The sequence below is a fragment of the Somniosus microcephalus genome, chromosome 18, assembly GCF_052327205.1.
Source record: "Somniosus microcephalus isolate GS21.2 chromosome 18, FLI_Smic_1.0, whole genome shotgun sequence".
Taxonomy (NCBI): Eukaryota; Metazoa; Chordata; class Chondrichthyes; order Squaliformes; family Somniosidae; genus Somniosus; species Somniosus microcephalus.
In genome coordinates this window covers 36,564,863-36,580,375 of record NC_141004.1, presented here as the reverse complement: position 1 = coordinate 36,580,375, position 15,513 = coordinate 36,564,863, and the positions used below count along the sequence as shown (strand labels likewise).

The following is a 15,513-nucleotide window of genomic DNA, read 5'->3' as shown; positions in this document are numbered from 1 at the left end:
TATTTAAATTATCTAAATTGCTTTCCAACAGCAGTACAAAATAGCTGCAGGGTTAACTAACTGATTACCAACCAAAGGAAAAATCTACTTCATGGCATTGATATAATGTAATGCTGCTGGGATTTGATGCTCTTTCATGATAGTTGTTTTTGACAACAAATTCAACTATACATGACTACTCTATTGACCTGCAAAGGTTTCCTTCTAAATCATGTGGCAATATGTTAAATCATTGGTGATACGATGACAATACAAGGCTTGTAACCCAACATACAAAGCAGATTTAGAATTTTCTATTAAATGTCATCAATAATTGACAATACAAGTCTCACGATTGGGGCTTTCAACAGAATGAGGGAACACTCTTAAATTTCCAATAGTAGTGTCCCAAAGTGCATTTAGTTTATGTGAAAGTGGCTGGGTTTCTCAGCTGAGCTTTTCATGCAAATCTCTCCTTATTCTACACTCGGGCAGACTGGCTCTGCGAAAGGGTTCGAGATTCTCACGGAGAAAAGGGAGGTGCTGATAATACAACACTCATGGTGGCAGTTGGGAAGCCTCCCAATTCCCATATGGCCAGTTTGCCCGTCTACACTTCCTGAAATTTGTATTGTGGGCCATTAAGATACTTATGTTGGGTCCCTCAAATGGCCCATAAATCAATATTTTTTTGAAAGGATAAGCCTACTATTAAATTTTCTAAAACAATTAGAGTAATGAAAATTTGAAAGGCTGAAAATTACACCAGCACTACGAACAGCAGAGGCAGTTTGTGAATAGCTATCCTTTCAGCCTGGGCGTGAAAAGGTGTGGCGCTCAGTTCAGTGGCAGGTGCCTTTTCTGTTCCTTAGCTCACATTGTCCAACATACCCCTGCCCTGTGTTTGCGGGTGAAGGAAGGGTGGTCTTACCACAGTTTTTTTTTAATTTATGGGATGTGGGCGTCGCTGGAAAGGCCAGCATTTGTTGCCCATCCCTAATTGCCCTTGAGAGTATGACAGTACCGAAACAGCTCACATCAAAATCACAAATGACATCCTATGTCACTATAACCATGGGAAACTATACCTCCTCGACTTGTCTGCAGTCTTTGATACGGTTGACCACACCATTCTCCTCCTAAGCTTCTCCTCCGTCGTCCAGCTGGGTGGGGCTGCACTCGCCTGGTTCCATTCTTATCTCTCCAGTCGTAGCCAGAGAATCACCTGCAATGGCTTGTCTTCCTGCTCCGTTACCTCTCGTTCTACCCAAGGATCTATCCTTGGCCCCCTCCTATTTCTCATCTACCTGTTGCGCCTCAGCGACATCATCTGAAAACACGTCAGGTTCCACATGTACGTCGACAATACTCAGCTCTAACTCCCCATCATCTCTCTCAACCCCTCCACTGTCTCTAAATTGTCACACTGCTCGTACTATATCCAGTACTGGATGAGCAGAAATTTCCTCCAACTAAATATTGGGAAGACCGAAGCCATTGTCTTCGGTCCCCCCCCCCCCACAAACTTCATTCCTTAGCCACCGACTCCATCCCTCTCCCTAGCAACCGTCTGAGGCTAAACCAGACTGTTCACAATCTTGGTGTTGTATTTGACCCTGAGATGATCTTCCAACCACATATCTACGTCATCACTAAGACCGCCTATTTCTACCTCTGTAACATCGCCCGACTCTGCCCCCGCCTCAGCTCATCTGCTGCTGAAATGCTCATCCATGCCTTTGTTACCACTAAACTTGACTATTCCAAAGCACTCCTGGCTGGCCTCCCATCTTCCACCCACCATAAACTTAGCTCATTCAAAACTCTGTCGCCCATGTCCTGACTCGCACCAGGTCCCATTCGCCCAACACCCCTGTGCTCACTGAACTATATTGGCTCCCGGTTAAGGAACGCCTCGATTTTAAAATTCTCATCCTTGTTTTCAAATCCCTTCATGGCCTCACCCCTCCCCATTTCTGTAACCTCCTCCAGCCCTACAACCCTCCGAGATAGCTGCATTCCTCCAATTCTGGCCTCTTGCGCATCCTTTAATCGCTCCACCATTGGCAGCCATGCCTTCAGCTGTCGAGGTCCTAAGCTCTGGAATTCCCTCCTTAAATCTCCCCAGTTCTCTTTCTTCCTTTAAGATTCCTTAAAACCTCTCATCTGCCCTAATATCTCCTTATGTGGCTCGGTGTCAATATTTGTTTGATAAGGCTCCTGTGAAGTGCCTTGGGACATTTTATTACATTAAAAGCATTATACAGGAGACTTTGGTTTATCCAGAGGTTGTATGTCCAGAAACCTCGATCTACCGGCAGAAATCAGGAGCCGTTTTGTTAGTTTTTTTTTTACTTCTCGTAGGTTTTTTTTCTTCTCGTGGCTTTTTTTTCCAACAGTCAGGCTCTGGAAAGTCTCTCTGAAGCTGTTGCTAAGCTACAGAGATGCTTCCAAGGTACAAGCCGACTGTTTAGAAGCTGTTGCTAAGCAACAGTGTTTGTTGTCAGATACGGAGATGAAAACCTCCGAATGCTTCAACATTAACGCTGGTATGTCCGGCAGTTTTGATAGATCGGCAACAGCTCGGTCCCGTCGGTGCCGGATATAACAAAGTTTCGTGTATAAATGCAAGTTGTTGTTGTCTTCTAGATTATGGCATTCTATAGAGTGTAGGAAGCTGGACCTAAGATTGCTCTGTGGACTTGAGTCCTGTTGTCTTGCAGAATAGATCCTCAGTACACACTAATTAATTAATGATCTTTGTATCTCTGACTCAAGAATAGCTTATTACTTTGGTTTGCTGTTATTCTTGAACATTACCAAATTTGTTATGTACTGTTGTTATTTGCAGGTTAACCTCAATTCTGCTGAAGAAAAACCATGGGGCCGGAACTTGCTGTCAAAAGAACAGCAAGGGTAATGGCGCTCACCGTTATTTATGGGTAAATGGTACGGCAACTTCAGGCGAGGAGCAGATGCGCAGTTAAATGTGAATATACAAAGGTTGCCATCAGAGATGCGTCGCTCCACTGTTAGCTTCACGAAAACGGGATCTCGCCCTTAGCCTCCCTGTTATTTCTAGGAACTTGCTGTATTTGCCCATTAAACCCGCCACAAAAAGGTATGTCTTGTCATCACAAGCTTAAGCACAATTTTAACAACGTGATAAGTGCTAATGACTACCAAGCAACCTTTCTGGCACTGAAAATTTACTACTACAGGTAGACTATCCTTTATCCGAAAACCTCGGGACCAGCCGAGTTTCGGATAAAGGAGAATTTCGGATTTCGGAAGGTGGGTCGGCGGGGGTCCGCGGGGGGTCGTGCGCACGACTTACGCTGACGCTCAGCGTAAGTCAGTCGGGGTCGGCGGTTGTCGGGGCTGGCGGGGTCGGCGGTTGTCGGGGCCGGCGGGGTGGGCGGTTGTCGGGGTCGGCGGTTGTCGGGGCTGGCGGGGTCGGCGGTTGTCGGGGCTGGCGGGGGGTCGTGCGCACGACTTACCCTTTATCCGAACTTCCGAAACCGGAACCCTCTAAAAACCGAAGGTTTTTTCGTTCGTACGCACGACTTACGCTGAACGAAAAAACCTTCGGTTTTTAGAGGGTTTCGGTTTTCGGAAGTCCGGATAAAGGGTAGTCTACCTGTATAAGCGTGGAGTATCATTCTCTCAGGTTTTGAATTTTTCGGGGAGATTTTTAAAATGTCAAATTTAAAATTTAATTGATTTTTTTCTTAAATTTTCTTTGTCTCTTTTATTCTTTTTCTCTTAATCCAATCTTTCTTTCCCTCAGTTTATTTCTCTTTCTGTACCTGATTTGACATTGAATTCACCCATTCTCATTCACTCTCCTTCTCAGTTCTTCCTGTGTTTATTTCCCAATCTTTAAATCTGATTTGTTGGTTGCCCTGTTCACTCAGTGCCCAGATGCTCTGATTCCCTCACTGCACCGTTATCAGCTTGCACTTTCAGCAACGTAGTGAGCAAACGTTTTTTGAGCTGAAGGGTGCAGAGGCAAGTCTAAAGAACGGCAGATGTCATTAGATGCCCTGCCATGGCAAATTCTGGCCCCATACATTTTCATGTTCAGCATCAGTGCTCAACATTAATAAATGGCTGCAAAATGCTTCTAACATATATCAAATAACCAAATGATTGTTTTTTTTCCTTTGAATAGTGCCTGGGGAATTTTACACCCAGCTGAGGTGGCTGTTTGGACTTGATTTCATGTGAAAGACTGCACCTCCCACGACACAGCACTCCCTTCATGCTGTACTGAAGGGTCAGCCCAGATTATGTGTTCCAAGTTTACAACGGAACTTGAACCCATAACATTCTGCCTTTCAAGGGACAGTGCTACCAATAGAGCCAAGCTAGACAAACGTTTAAAATATAAAGTAAATTGTTAATTAGCAAATGATAAATAAAGAGTATTTTCAATGAAACGGAGAAAATGTCCATTCCCATTTAGATTAAAACAACACAATATCCATGTGCATTGTAAGGTCCAAAATACTGGAAATTCCACCAAATAAAAGGTCAAAAATCAACATTCACCGGTGGTCTCATTGCCCCTTGACCCACAGAAAGTAAGTCATGTGCCTTCAATGCTTGTAGCCCCCTCAGACTTTCAAGTACTTAGAGTCATACAATCTTACAGCACAGGAGGCCATTCAGCCCATCGTGCCTGGACTGGCTCTTTGAAAGAGTTATCCAATTAGTCCCAGTCCCCTGCTCTTTACCCCTAGCCCTGTAATTTTTTTTCAAGTATATATCCAATTCCCTGTTGAAAGTTATTACTGAATCTGCTTCCATCACTCTTTCAGGCCGTGCATTTTAGATCATAACAACTCGCTGTGTAAAAACAAATCTCCTCAAATCACCTCTGCTTCCTTTGCCAATTACCTTAAATCTGTGCCTTCTGGTTACTTATCAGGAGAAATTTTACAAATTCATGTTCCCATTCCCAACATGACTGGGCCACAGCTCGGAGTGCTGCATTCTTTGGGCATGCTGCTCCTCTTCAACACCAGGGCAGAGAGGTGGCCAGGAAAATCAGCCCTGCATTACTTGTATATTGGAACTAGGCAGGAAGTAAAAGAGAGGGCTTTATTGTTCCAATCACAAATACAGGGGAGAGTTCTACCCATTCATTGGTGCATGCGGTTAATTTATTCCAAGGTACCCAGCATGTTAAAAGAATGGGAACTGTTTCAAGCAAATAAAATAGCAACATGCTACAATGAGGAAACCCATGGACTGAGGGACAGGATCAGTCTCTGATGTCGGGATTGTGTGTGTATACATTGGGACATTTCATTCTCACATTTTGAAGATCTACCAATAATTACAATTTGTACAATTTGCTGTTTTATGTCCACCCCTCCTGTCCCTGGGTTGTTACAGTATTCAATGTTAAATCAAATGGCATAATCTCTGTTATGACATGGGTTGTTGTGTGCCCATGTTTCCTGCCAGCTGTTTGTGGCAGTGTAAAGTGGATAGGGGTTAAGACATAAACCCAAGATACAGAATATACTGACAAGGCAAAAATTGCAACCCTTGGCAGCCATATCATATTGTGCATTGGTTTGGTCCGAATATAGATTCTACTGTACCACAGGCATTCAAAATATTCATGCCAAAATATGTAAAAATTACATTACAGGACAGATATTTCCAGTAAAATGCCCCCAAATGAGATGTTTCATGTGACTCAAAATTAATTTTAAGTACATTATAAATCTGATCTCATGTAACCTTTCACAGGTTAGAATGTAGAAGCAACATTTCTAGCATTTGGCAATATGGGGGAATAATAAGGGCCCTTCAATCACGTACGATAGTCTCATAATATAGAATGGGTCTGATGCTATTTGTAATTGACAGAAATAAATGATTTTATAATTCCCAAGCAACACAATTGTGGAACGAAGGGAGGCGAGAAATACTGGGGTGGTTGCAGGGCTGATTCCCACTGTTTTTATTTGTGAACTGACAGGAAGTAAATTCTGAAGTGATTTAAGCTGCTTCATGATGTCATGAGGAAGTTGCTTTGACATCAGAGCAGTTTGTTGTAACATCAAAGAATGTCCTGTTTTTATTGTGTAAAATGGAAACTCCGAGTTTTGTTACCCATAAAGACAGAGGAGAACACGCGATGGCCGATTTCCCTCTGTGGTTCCCCCAAGTGTATCCATTTCTCTGGCACAAAACAGGAAAATTAGGCACAGACCAGTTACATGAAGTCTTTGCCCCAATTGTGCTTTTATCCTAGTCCCCCTCACTAATGATGGCTCCCAATTCCCCAACACCTCAAATTTAAAATTCTCATCCTCATGTTTACATCACTTCATTGCGTTGCCCCCCCCCCCCCCCAAATCTCGGCAACCTCCTCCAGCCCTGCAACCATCCCAGTATTTCTCGCCTCCCTTCGTCCCACCATTGGCAGCCGTGCCATAAGTAGTTTAGGCCCTATGCTCTGGAATTCCCCCTCTATACCTCTCTGCCTCTTCACGTCCCCAGTCTCCTTAAAACGTACCTCTGACCAAGATGTTTGGTCAGCCCTCCCAATATCTCCTCCTTTAGATCGGCATCCAGTTTTGTCTGATTTCACTTCTATGAAGCGCCTTGGGGCATTTTTCTATGTTAAAGGCGCTATATAAATGCAAGTTGTTGCTACATATTTAGTGATTTAATGGCACTGATGAACATCGAAGTTGCCATATATCAGTAATATTACCACTCAGCTGTCCAAAACAATGAGGGTTCTGGTAACAAAGCTCTTTCTAGGTTGCTTAATTATAAAACAATGCCATGTCACACTCTCCTTTGAATCTTAAGAAAATATTGTTCTGCAATCACAACACAATATTTGTGTCAGTCTTCAATCAATTGGCATTTTCATTACATTAAAACTACAGTACACGTTTTGAAGTTAAACAACGGATAGAGTGTTTACATTGCTGTCATTGGACTGAGATTTCAGCTGACATCCATAAATCATTTGAGCTTTGCTGTCAAAGTTAGTGATGCCACCCAAACTCCGTACAGTCTTAAATTAGACATCCTCGCCCACAATTCATACGGAACTGACTGCAAACTTGTATGCCTTTATTTACTGCTAGCTGGGGGAGCCCGGCGTTGCCAGGGCTGTTTTGGGCCGGGATGTTTAAATTGAGTCCCAGGCTTTCGGCCGTCTCTCTGTCCCTCTGTGAATCTGCTGCCGGGCAACATTTCTAGCTTTTAATACCTTCAAAGATGAAAGTTAAAGTACTTATAAAACATTTTTGGTAAATCTTATGTTATTTTTAAAAGAGAGACTAACTGTTTTGGGCCGGGCGGTTTAAATCGAGTCCCAGGCTTTCGGCCCTGTCTCTCTGTGAATCTGCTGCCGGGCAACATTTCAACTTTTTAATACCTTCAAAGATGAAAGTGAAAGTACTTATGAAACATTTTTGGTAAATCTTATGTTATTTTTTAAAAGAGATACTAACTTTTTCGAAGCTGGATTAGCAGATTTTGAGCTGGAAGTAGTTGAAGTAATGGCTGCCCAATGCCGGAGTTCAAAATCATTAGTCCCGCCCACAGATGCAACGATTGGCCAACCATCAGGTGACTGAGCTGTAGGGTTGGTCAATCATCAGGTCACAGGATTGGTCAACCTTGACGTCACTCAATGCTAATTAGCAGATAATGAGTGGAATTTTGAAGGTTTTTTGTACATTGTCTGACCGAAAAGTAAATACGCTTATGACCGTTCTGGAATCGTAAGCTTTCTTTTAATGTAACGCACGTGTAGGTATGCTGTATAACTTTACAGTGTATAGCCGGACAGACACACCGAAGGACGGACAGACAGACCCTTTTATATATATATATATAGATGAAACCTTGCTTAAAAATGTGTTTCTAGTTGTAAAAATCAATCTCTACTACATGTAGTCAGATTAACTTCCAGACTTTTGTTTGCAGTAACTCGTGTTTGTCAGGCGTATGTGAGGTAATAAAAGGCTCTTGCGCTGATTAATGTTGAATCATTTAATCAACGTACAGGAGCCATTTATTAATGCCAACACTTGACAAATAGAGGTTATTGCTACAAGTTTGTATTTCACGAAAAATATCAATTTTAAAATGACTGAAGAGCTGAACAAGTTCAAAATGAAAGTCTTGTGACAGTGATCATGATGTCCTAATCGGATGGTGGTTGTGTGCATGTATGAACTTCAAGATTAATAGAGTAATTAAGTCATGATGATTAGATCTTATGAAAATTTCCTTTCATATTAGAAATTTTGAAGACATTTAATTATTGGCAGATACTGTGCATTAATTACCATTCAAATGGCTCTGTGACAAACCCAAAACTAAATTATAAGTCTTCTTGGACAACAGTCTGGGCTGCAACAAACACTGAGGATAGGTAGGCCAACTGAAGCAGTACACTAATAGCCTGAGAGTCTCAATTCCCTGGAATAGTACAAGTAGTGTCTACTATTATTAGTTGATTTCGTCTCTCTAGTGTTTGGACTTTAGAAGTGAAATAGGCACCTTGAATGGTCCTATATGTTGTCACTGCGTTGGTGTTCTCACTGTGAAATACGATTTATCTTGCGTCCTTCAATGAATTTGTTAAGAGCTTTAACAACACAGGGAGAAATTCAAAAATTCAAAAGAACAGGAAATGTTTCCTCTGAAAATACTGAACAGTGTACAAGGGATTTCAATTAAACTGCTGTTTGTGAAGAAAGAAAGAAAGGAAAGAAGTAAAAAAGGAAAGAAGTAAAAAAGAAGAAAAAGGTAGGAAGAATTTGCATTTCTATAGCACCTTTCACAACCTCAGGACATTCCAAAGCACTTTACAGCCAATAAAGTACTTTTGAAGTGTAGTCACGGTTATAATGTAGGGAAACATGGCAGCCAATTTGTGCACAGCAAGCTCCCACAAATAGTAAGGAGATAAATTATTACAATCTGTTTCAGTGATGTTGGTTGAGGGATGAATATTGCCCAGGACACTGGAAGAATTTCCCTGCTGTTCTTTTATGACCACTTAAGAGGGCAGACAGGGCCTCATCTCATCAGTACTGCACTAAAGTGTCTGGAGTGGGGCTTGAACCCGTAATTTTCTGATTCAAAGGTGAGACTGTTACCACTAAGCCAAGGCTGGTACCTAAATCACTTCTGGATTAGCTGCTTTAAGCAGGTATTTATTGGTTGTAAGTGGAACTTTGATCACAGTATTCTCACATAATTTTATGTAGGTTGTTAACAGTCAAAAGATAGGCAATTTAACATATGTTACATATATAGTCGTGCTTGTACAGACATTAATTACTTACTTGAAAATCATCTTCTTCCAAAATTTCCTTTCTCCATTTAATGAGGAAAGCAGCACAGACATACAAGTGGAAATGAGAAAATCCCTCTGGCTCTGACTGCAAAAGAATATCAACAGGAGTTACTTCAGAGTCGAGACTGCCCAGTGGTATAAATCACTAAGTTCAATCTACTGTGGGAGGCGAGTGAACACAAGTGTAAAACACCACCCCAGTTTATCAGATGGACATATGGCAGACACTTGGTATTATTCAACATGGTAGATTGATGCTCTAAATCTTACAAAGAATTTTAGAACAGCTTCTAATTCTTAAAACAATTTTTTAAATTAAGAACTATAGGTTTTTTTTGCTGCACTTAAAGATTGGTTGATATCATGAAGGATAACATTGTGATTTGTGGCAATCGCAACAGGCCATTTGTTGAAATATCGCTTCCATATATCTCTTTCTTAATGCAGTTTTGGTTAAAAATAATTATGGCCAACTGTTCCAATTGTTCAGCGAGTTTATTCAGGGAGCAGCCGAAGCTTACAGATCAGGAAGGTTCCGGGTTTCAATTGATTAGCTGATCTCAGCTGGGTGGTAGCAGAGATGCTACAATTGGTCTTAGCGCCCCAGGAATAGGGAGGGGAAAAAGTAGCCAACATTGCCACTGCTGATGACTGTCCAGTGACCCCAGCTAGAAGTGCACATAATTAGACGAGGATAGAATCAGGCTGTGATTCCTTTGCAATTGATTGGTCTGCCATCACTTACCATCATATGCGCATAAACATAGAAACATAAAAGATAGGAGAGTAGGCCATTCGGCCCCTCAAACCTATTCCGCCATTTAATGAGATCATGGCTGATCATCCAAATTCAGTACCCTGTCCCTGCTTTCTCCCCATATCCCTTTAGCCTTAAGAAATATATCTAACTCCTTCTTGAATATATTTAATGAATTGGCCTCAACTGCCTTGTGTGGTAGAGAATTCCACAGGTTCACCACTCTCTGGGTGAAGAAATTCCTCCTCATCTCAGTCCTAAATGGCTTATCCTTAGACTGTGACCCCTGGTACTGGACTCCCCCACCATTGGGAACATCCTTCCTGCATCGAGTCTGTCTAGTCCTGTTAGAATTTTATAAGTTTCAATGAGATCCTCTCATTCTTCTAAACTCTGGCGAATATAAGCCTAATCGACCCAATCTCTCCTCACACGTCATTCTTGCCAGTCTGGTGCTGGTCACTTGGACATATTGGCGAGCGATACCCACCTGTGGAACCATACGCAACAAGAGTATGGGAGGAGAGAAAATGGTCATGAAGAAACAAATCTATGACTAACCTTATGCACAATCTTCAGTAGAGCCCACACAATTTGACAAGTGTGAAATTACTATCGCTTGTTGCATGAACTAGAATTAATTCCCAGTTAATAAACTGAGCTGGACAGAACTTTTGAGTTTGTGTTTGTAGGTTCTTTACTCAGAGTATTACAAATAGTTGGGATGTAGAGCTCTCTACATGTCTTATAGCTCACATGCCTGTCTCACATAAAGGAATGGATGAACAATAGCACATATCTTTATCTTGCAGTTCTCGCTTGCTAATACACTTTGTGATGTATAACTGCTGGTTAGAGAGAGCCTTGAAGCAGACATGCCCCCATGCGACATTGTGAAGCTCCACTCCAGTGACATTACGAAAGGAGATGGTGGCTTGTCGACAGCACTCATGATTCATTAGGCCATTGAAATGGAACTTCACATCAACATGTGGGAAAACTCAAACACAAACACAAAATACTTGCTTTCATGCGATCTCTAACCAGCACTTTTAAAGCATGAAACATGTAACAAGAAGTGACAGAGACACTGAAATGTGTACAGATAACCTCTCTGTATGTAGCAATTCAGAGGACCACTCGTCCTTCATAACAGAATGTCCTTTACCGCTTTCCTACACAAATATCAGGTTTTTAGTTTTCATTTAAAAATCAACACCATGAAGGGTTTTGATAGTGTAAATAAGGAGAAACTTTCCATTGACCGAAGGGTCGATAAACAAAGGACACAGATTTAAGGTAATTGGCAAGAGGAGTATTTTTTTTTTTTTTTTTTTAAACACAGCGAGTTATGATGATCTGGAATGCACTGCCTGAAAAGGGTGATGGAAGCAGATTCAATAGCAGCTTTCACAGATTACCCAACTAAAATCTATTGATTTCAAGTCTTGAAAATTTCAATTGACCCAGCATCCACAGCCTTTTGGGGGAGCGAGTTCCAGATTTCCACTACTCTGTGTGAAAAAGTGCTTTCTGATTTCACTCCTAAATGGCTGAGCAGTAATTTTAAGATTATGCCCTCTTGTTCTGGATTCCCCACCACAGGAAATAGTTTCTCTGTATCTACACTAGCATAATCCCATTATCATTTTAAGCACCTCAATTAGATTAGCCCTTAACCTTCTAAACTCAAGGGAATACAAGCTAAGTTTATGAAGTACATGAAGCATAAATTTAACCTTTAAGCTCTGGTATCATTCTGGTGAATTTGCACTGTACTCCTTCCAAGGCCAAGATATCTTTCCTGTGATTTGGTGCCCAAAACTGAACACAGTACTCCAGATGGAATCTGACCACAGCTCTGTACAACTGAAGCATCACTTCCTCACTTTTGAATTCTACCCTATGAGATAAAGGTTAACATTCTAGTAACCTTTTTGATCGCATTTCATATCTGTGCACTAGCTTTTAGTGATTTGTATACATGGACAACTAAACCCCTTTGCTCCTCCACATCTCCTGGTCTCTCACTATTAAAACATTATTCTGATTTTTTTTCTCGGTTCCAAGATGGATGTCCATGGCATTCTTCATATTTTTGTTTCGTCAATTGCAAAGAACTTTCAACTTTGCATCAGGGCAAAGTACAGTTTTATTATGCTATTAAAATACGCCACCTTTAAATTTTGACTCAACACAGTGCTATTGAGACCAATACTTATTCTGAAAACCTGGGAACTCATACTGCAGTATCTGTTACATTGTTATATAGTATCACATCGTTAAATGGAACTACTTTGGTATGGTGTAGTTATATTGCTATGTGGCACACTGTGCACGGGCAGTGCACAGTGCAGCGTCGGACATCTTGTATCACTCCGCACCATGCGGCAGCACAGAAATACAGCTGAGTAAAAGCACTAACTAAAAATGAACTAAAGTGTCTAATATATATAGTATAAGAACACAAGGAGACACAACATGGTGGCAGCAGTATAAGTGAGTACAAAATTGTGCTATACGAACTACGAATAAGACGAAGTGTGATTTTATGCGGTGATTGAGAGTGAATCGTACGGGAAACTAAAATGACGGCACTGACTGTGCAAATGCAACCCCTCATGAACTGGGAAGCCGACGATATAGTAGAAGCATTCCGCAAGTTCAAACAGAAATGTGAGCTTACATTCAAAAGCTTCCTGAAGGGTGCTACCAACGAGGAAAAGGTTAGTTACATTCTGTTGTGGACAGAAGAAAAAGGTCTAGATTTGTATAATAGCTGGAGTTTGACTGAAGAGGAAAAGGAAAACCCTGCGACAATTTTTGATAAATTCAGCAACCATCTAGAGCCTAAATCCAATCACCGTATACACAGGTACAAATTCCAGAGTCTAAGACAGGAACCCGGTGAAACAGCTGACAATTTCCTGACAAGGCTGAGAAATGAAGCCAGCAAGTGTAAATTTAAGGAAATGGAGGAAAGGCTTGTGGACCAGCTAATATGGGGGTCAGCGCATGTAGAGGTACAAAAAGCCCGGATAGGAAAAGAAAAGCTCGGAATAACAGAGGCTATAGATACTGCGAGAGCTCATGAAGCCCTGAAGCAGCAAATGAAAACGCTGATTTCTCAAACGGCTGACATGCGGACAGCTTCTGAGACGGACAACAGAGTGGATGCAGTGAGAGAAAAATACAACACACAAAGACATGCACACGACAATGGGGGAAACATGTGCAGAAATTGTGGAAGACCGCACGATTACACAGACAAGAGGAAATGTCAGCATATGGAACAAGCTGCAATGCATGTGGCAAACTAAACCACTGGGAAAAGAGGTGTAGAATGAAGAAAGAAGGAACATACGTCAAAAACAAAGGCGGACAGCAGAACCAGAGAAAGAAACACAATATCCATGCCATGGATGATGATGATGGTCACGACAATGCACTAAACATCGAAACCATAAAGATACAGCTTCATGAGATGTCCAGAGCGGAAAATACTCCGAGGAGAGAATTGCACACCATCCTCCAAATCAAAAAAAAGGTCAAAGGTCGGCCCACAACCATCAACTTAAAGTTGAAGCTGGACACAGGGGCTCAGAGCAACATTCTCCCATTGAGACTGTACCAGCATATCTTTCCCGAAAACCTGAGAGAAGATGGCTGCCCGAAAAATGGTTGTTTAAAGGCAAGTAATGTCACGCTGACAGCATACGGGGGGGGAGTGAGATTAAACAACTCGGAATAACCTTTATCAAAGGGACACATAAAAGAAAGAACATCAACTGCATGTTCTATGTCACCGACACTGAGGGGCCAGCGATCCTGGGATTAAACAGCAGCGAGAAGTTGAGATTGATCTCAGTGCATCACGAGCCGACGGAAACGCCACTGAAGATAGACAGCAACACCCCACTGGAGAACCGCCCACAAAGCAAGAGTAAAAAAGACTTGATAGACATGTATCCGGAATGTTTCGATGACAGTGGGATGTTTCAGAGATTTCCAATACCACATCACCATCGATGCAGAGGTAAAGCCCGTTATCCATGCTCCACGAAAAGTACCCATCGAGCTGAAGACAAAGCTTGAAAGAGAGCTAAAGGAGATGGAAGAAAAGGGAGTGCTCGTAAAGGTCACTGAACCCAGAGACTGGGTAAACTCAATTGTGGTACGAGAAAAGCCAAACGGGCATCTCAGAATATGTTTGGACCCCAAAGATCTAAACCAGGTGATAAAGAGGGACCACTATCCCACCCCAAGGCTAGAGGAGATTACGCCATCACTGGCAGGAGCCAAGGTTCTCTCAAAACTAGATGCCAGAAATGGATATTGGAACGTGAAGTTGGATGAGGAATCAACAACACTGACAACATTCAACACACCATTTGGGCGTTACAAATTCCTGTGGCTACCATTCGGGCTAAAGGTCAGTCAAGATATCTTTCAACAGAAAATAGACGAGACATACAGAGGCTGTGAAGGAGCTATAGGAATAGCTGATGATATTCAGATCTATGGAGCAGATGAAAGACATGCACCTACATGAGGCCATGGAGTGTAGCAGGAAGGCTGGCATCAAGTTAAATGCAGATAAGTGCATAGTTAAAGTCAAGGAATGCCAATTCTTCGGTATGATTAATACACCAGAGGGAGTCAAGCCAAATCCAGAGAAGATTGCGGTGATTGCTGAAATGAAACCACCCAAAGACAAGAAAGTGCTGAGGAGTTACCTCGGCTTGGTCCAATACATGAGTTCTTTCATCCCACACATGTCGGAACATACAACAAATCTCAGAGAGCTATTGAAAGAAGACGCTGAATACCAGTGGTCGGAATCACACGAAAGGAATTTCAAACAACTTAAAGAACTGTTGTGCAAAGAAACAAGTCTGTCATATTATGACAGAAGAAAACCAGTCACTCTGCAAGTAGACACTTCTACCAGAGGACTAGGGGCAGCTCTGGTGCAGGAAGGAAAGCCGATAGCTTTCGCATCAAAGGCCTTGACGTCAGCCGAGATGAGATACGCCAACATAGAAAGAGAACTATTAGCAGTAGTGTACGGATGCGAGAAATTCCATACATACCTATATGGCAGGCGATTTACAATAGAGAGTGACCATCGTCCACTAGAACAGATCTATAAGAAGAATCTGTTCAAAGCACCTGCAAGACTGCAAAGACTACTTCTAAGGATCCAAAGTTATGACATCACGCTTAAATATAAGCCAGGAAAGGAAATGGTGCTAGCAGATGCGTTGTCTCGATTGTCACCATATGAGAAACACGAGGTGGAGGGCCTAACAGTAAAAATCCACCACCTAGTGAATGTTACCCCTACAAAGCTCAGTCAAATCAGAGATGAGACTAACAAAGATGAGGAGTTGCAACTACTCACACAACAAGTAATACAGGGGTG

General features: G+C 41.9%; 1 protein-coding gene across 4 annotated transcripts in view; it reads right to left on the bottom strand.

The window, feature by feature from the left end:
* Window positions 1–15,513, bottom strand: part of LOC147105210 (TBC1 domain family member 22B-like) — a 382,991-nt gene that overhangs the window by 12,965 nt on the left and 354,513 nt on the right. For all 4 annotated transcript variants that reach the window (XM_086011343.1, XM_086011340.1, XM_086011341.1 and 1 more), the window contains one exon: window positions 9,321–9,416. In XM_086011343.1, the coding sequence (XP_085867469.1) occupies window positions 9,321–9,416 (96 nt within the window). The remainder of the gene's footprint in view (window positions 1–9,320; window positions 9,417–15,513) is intronic.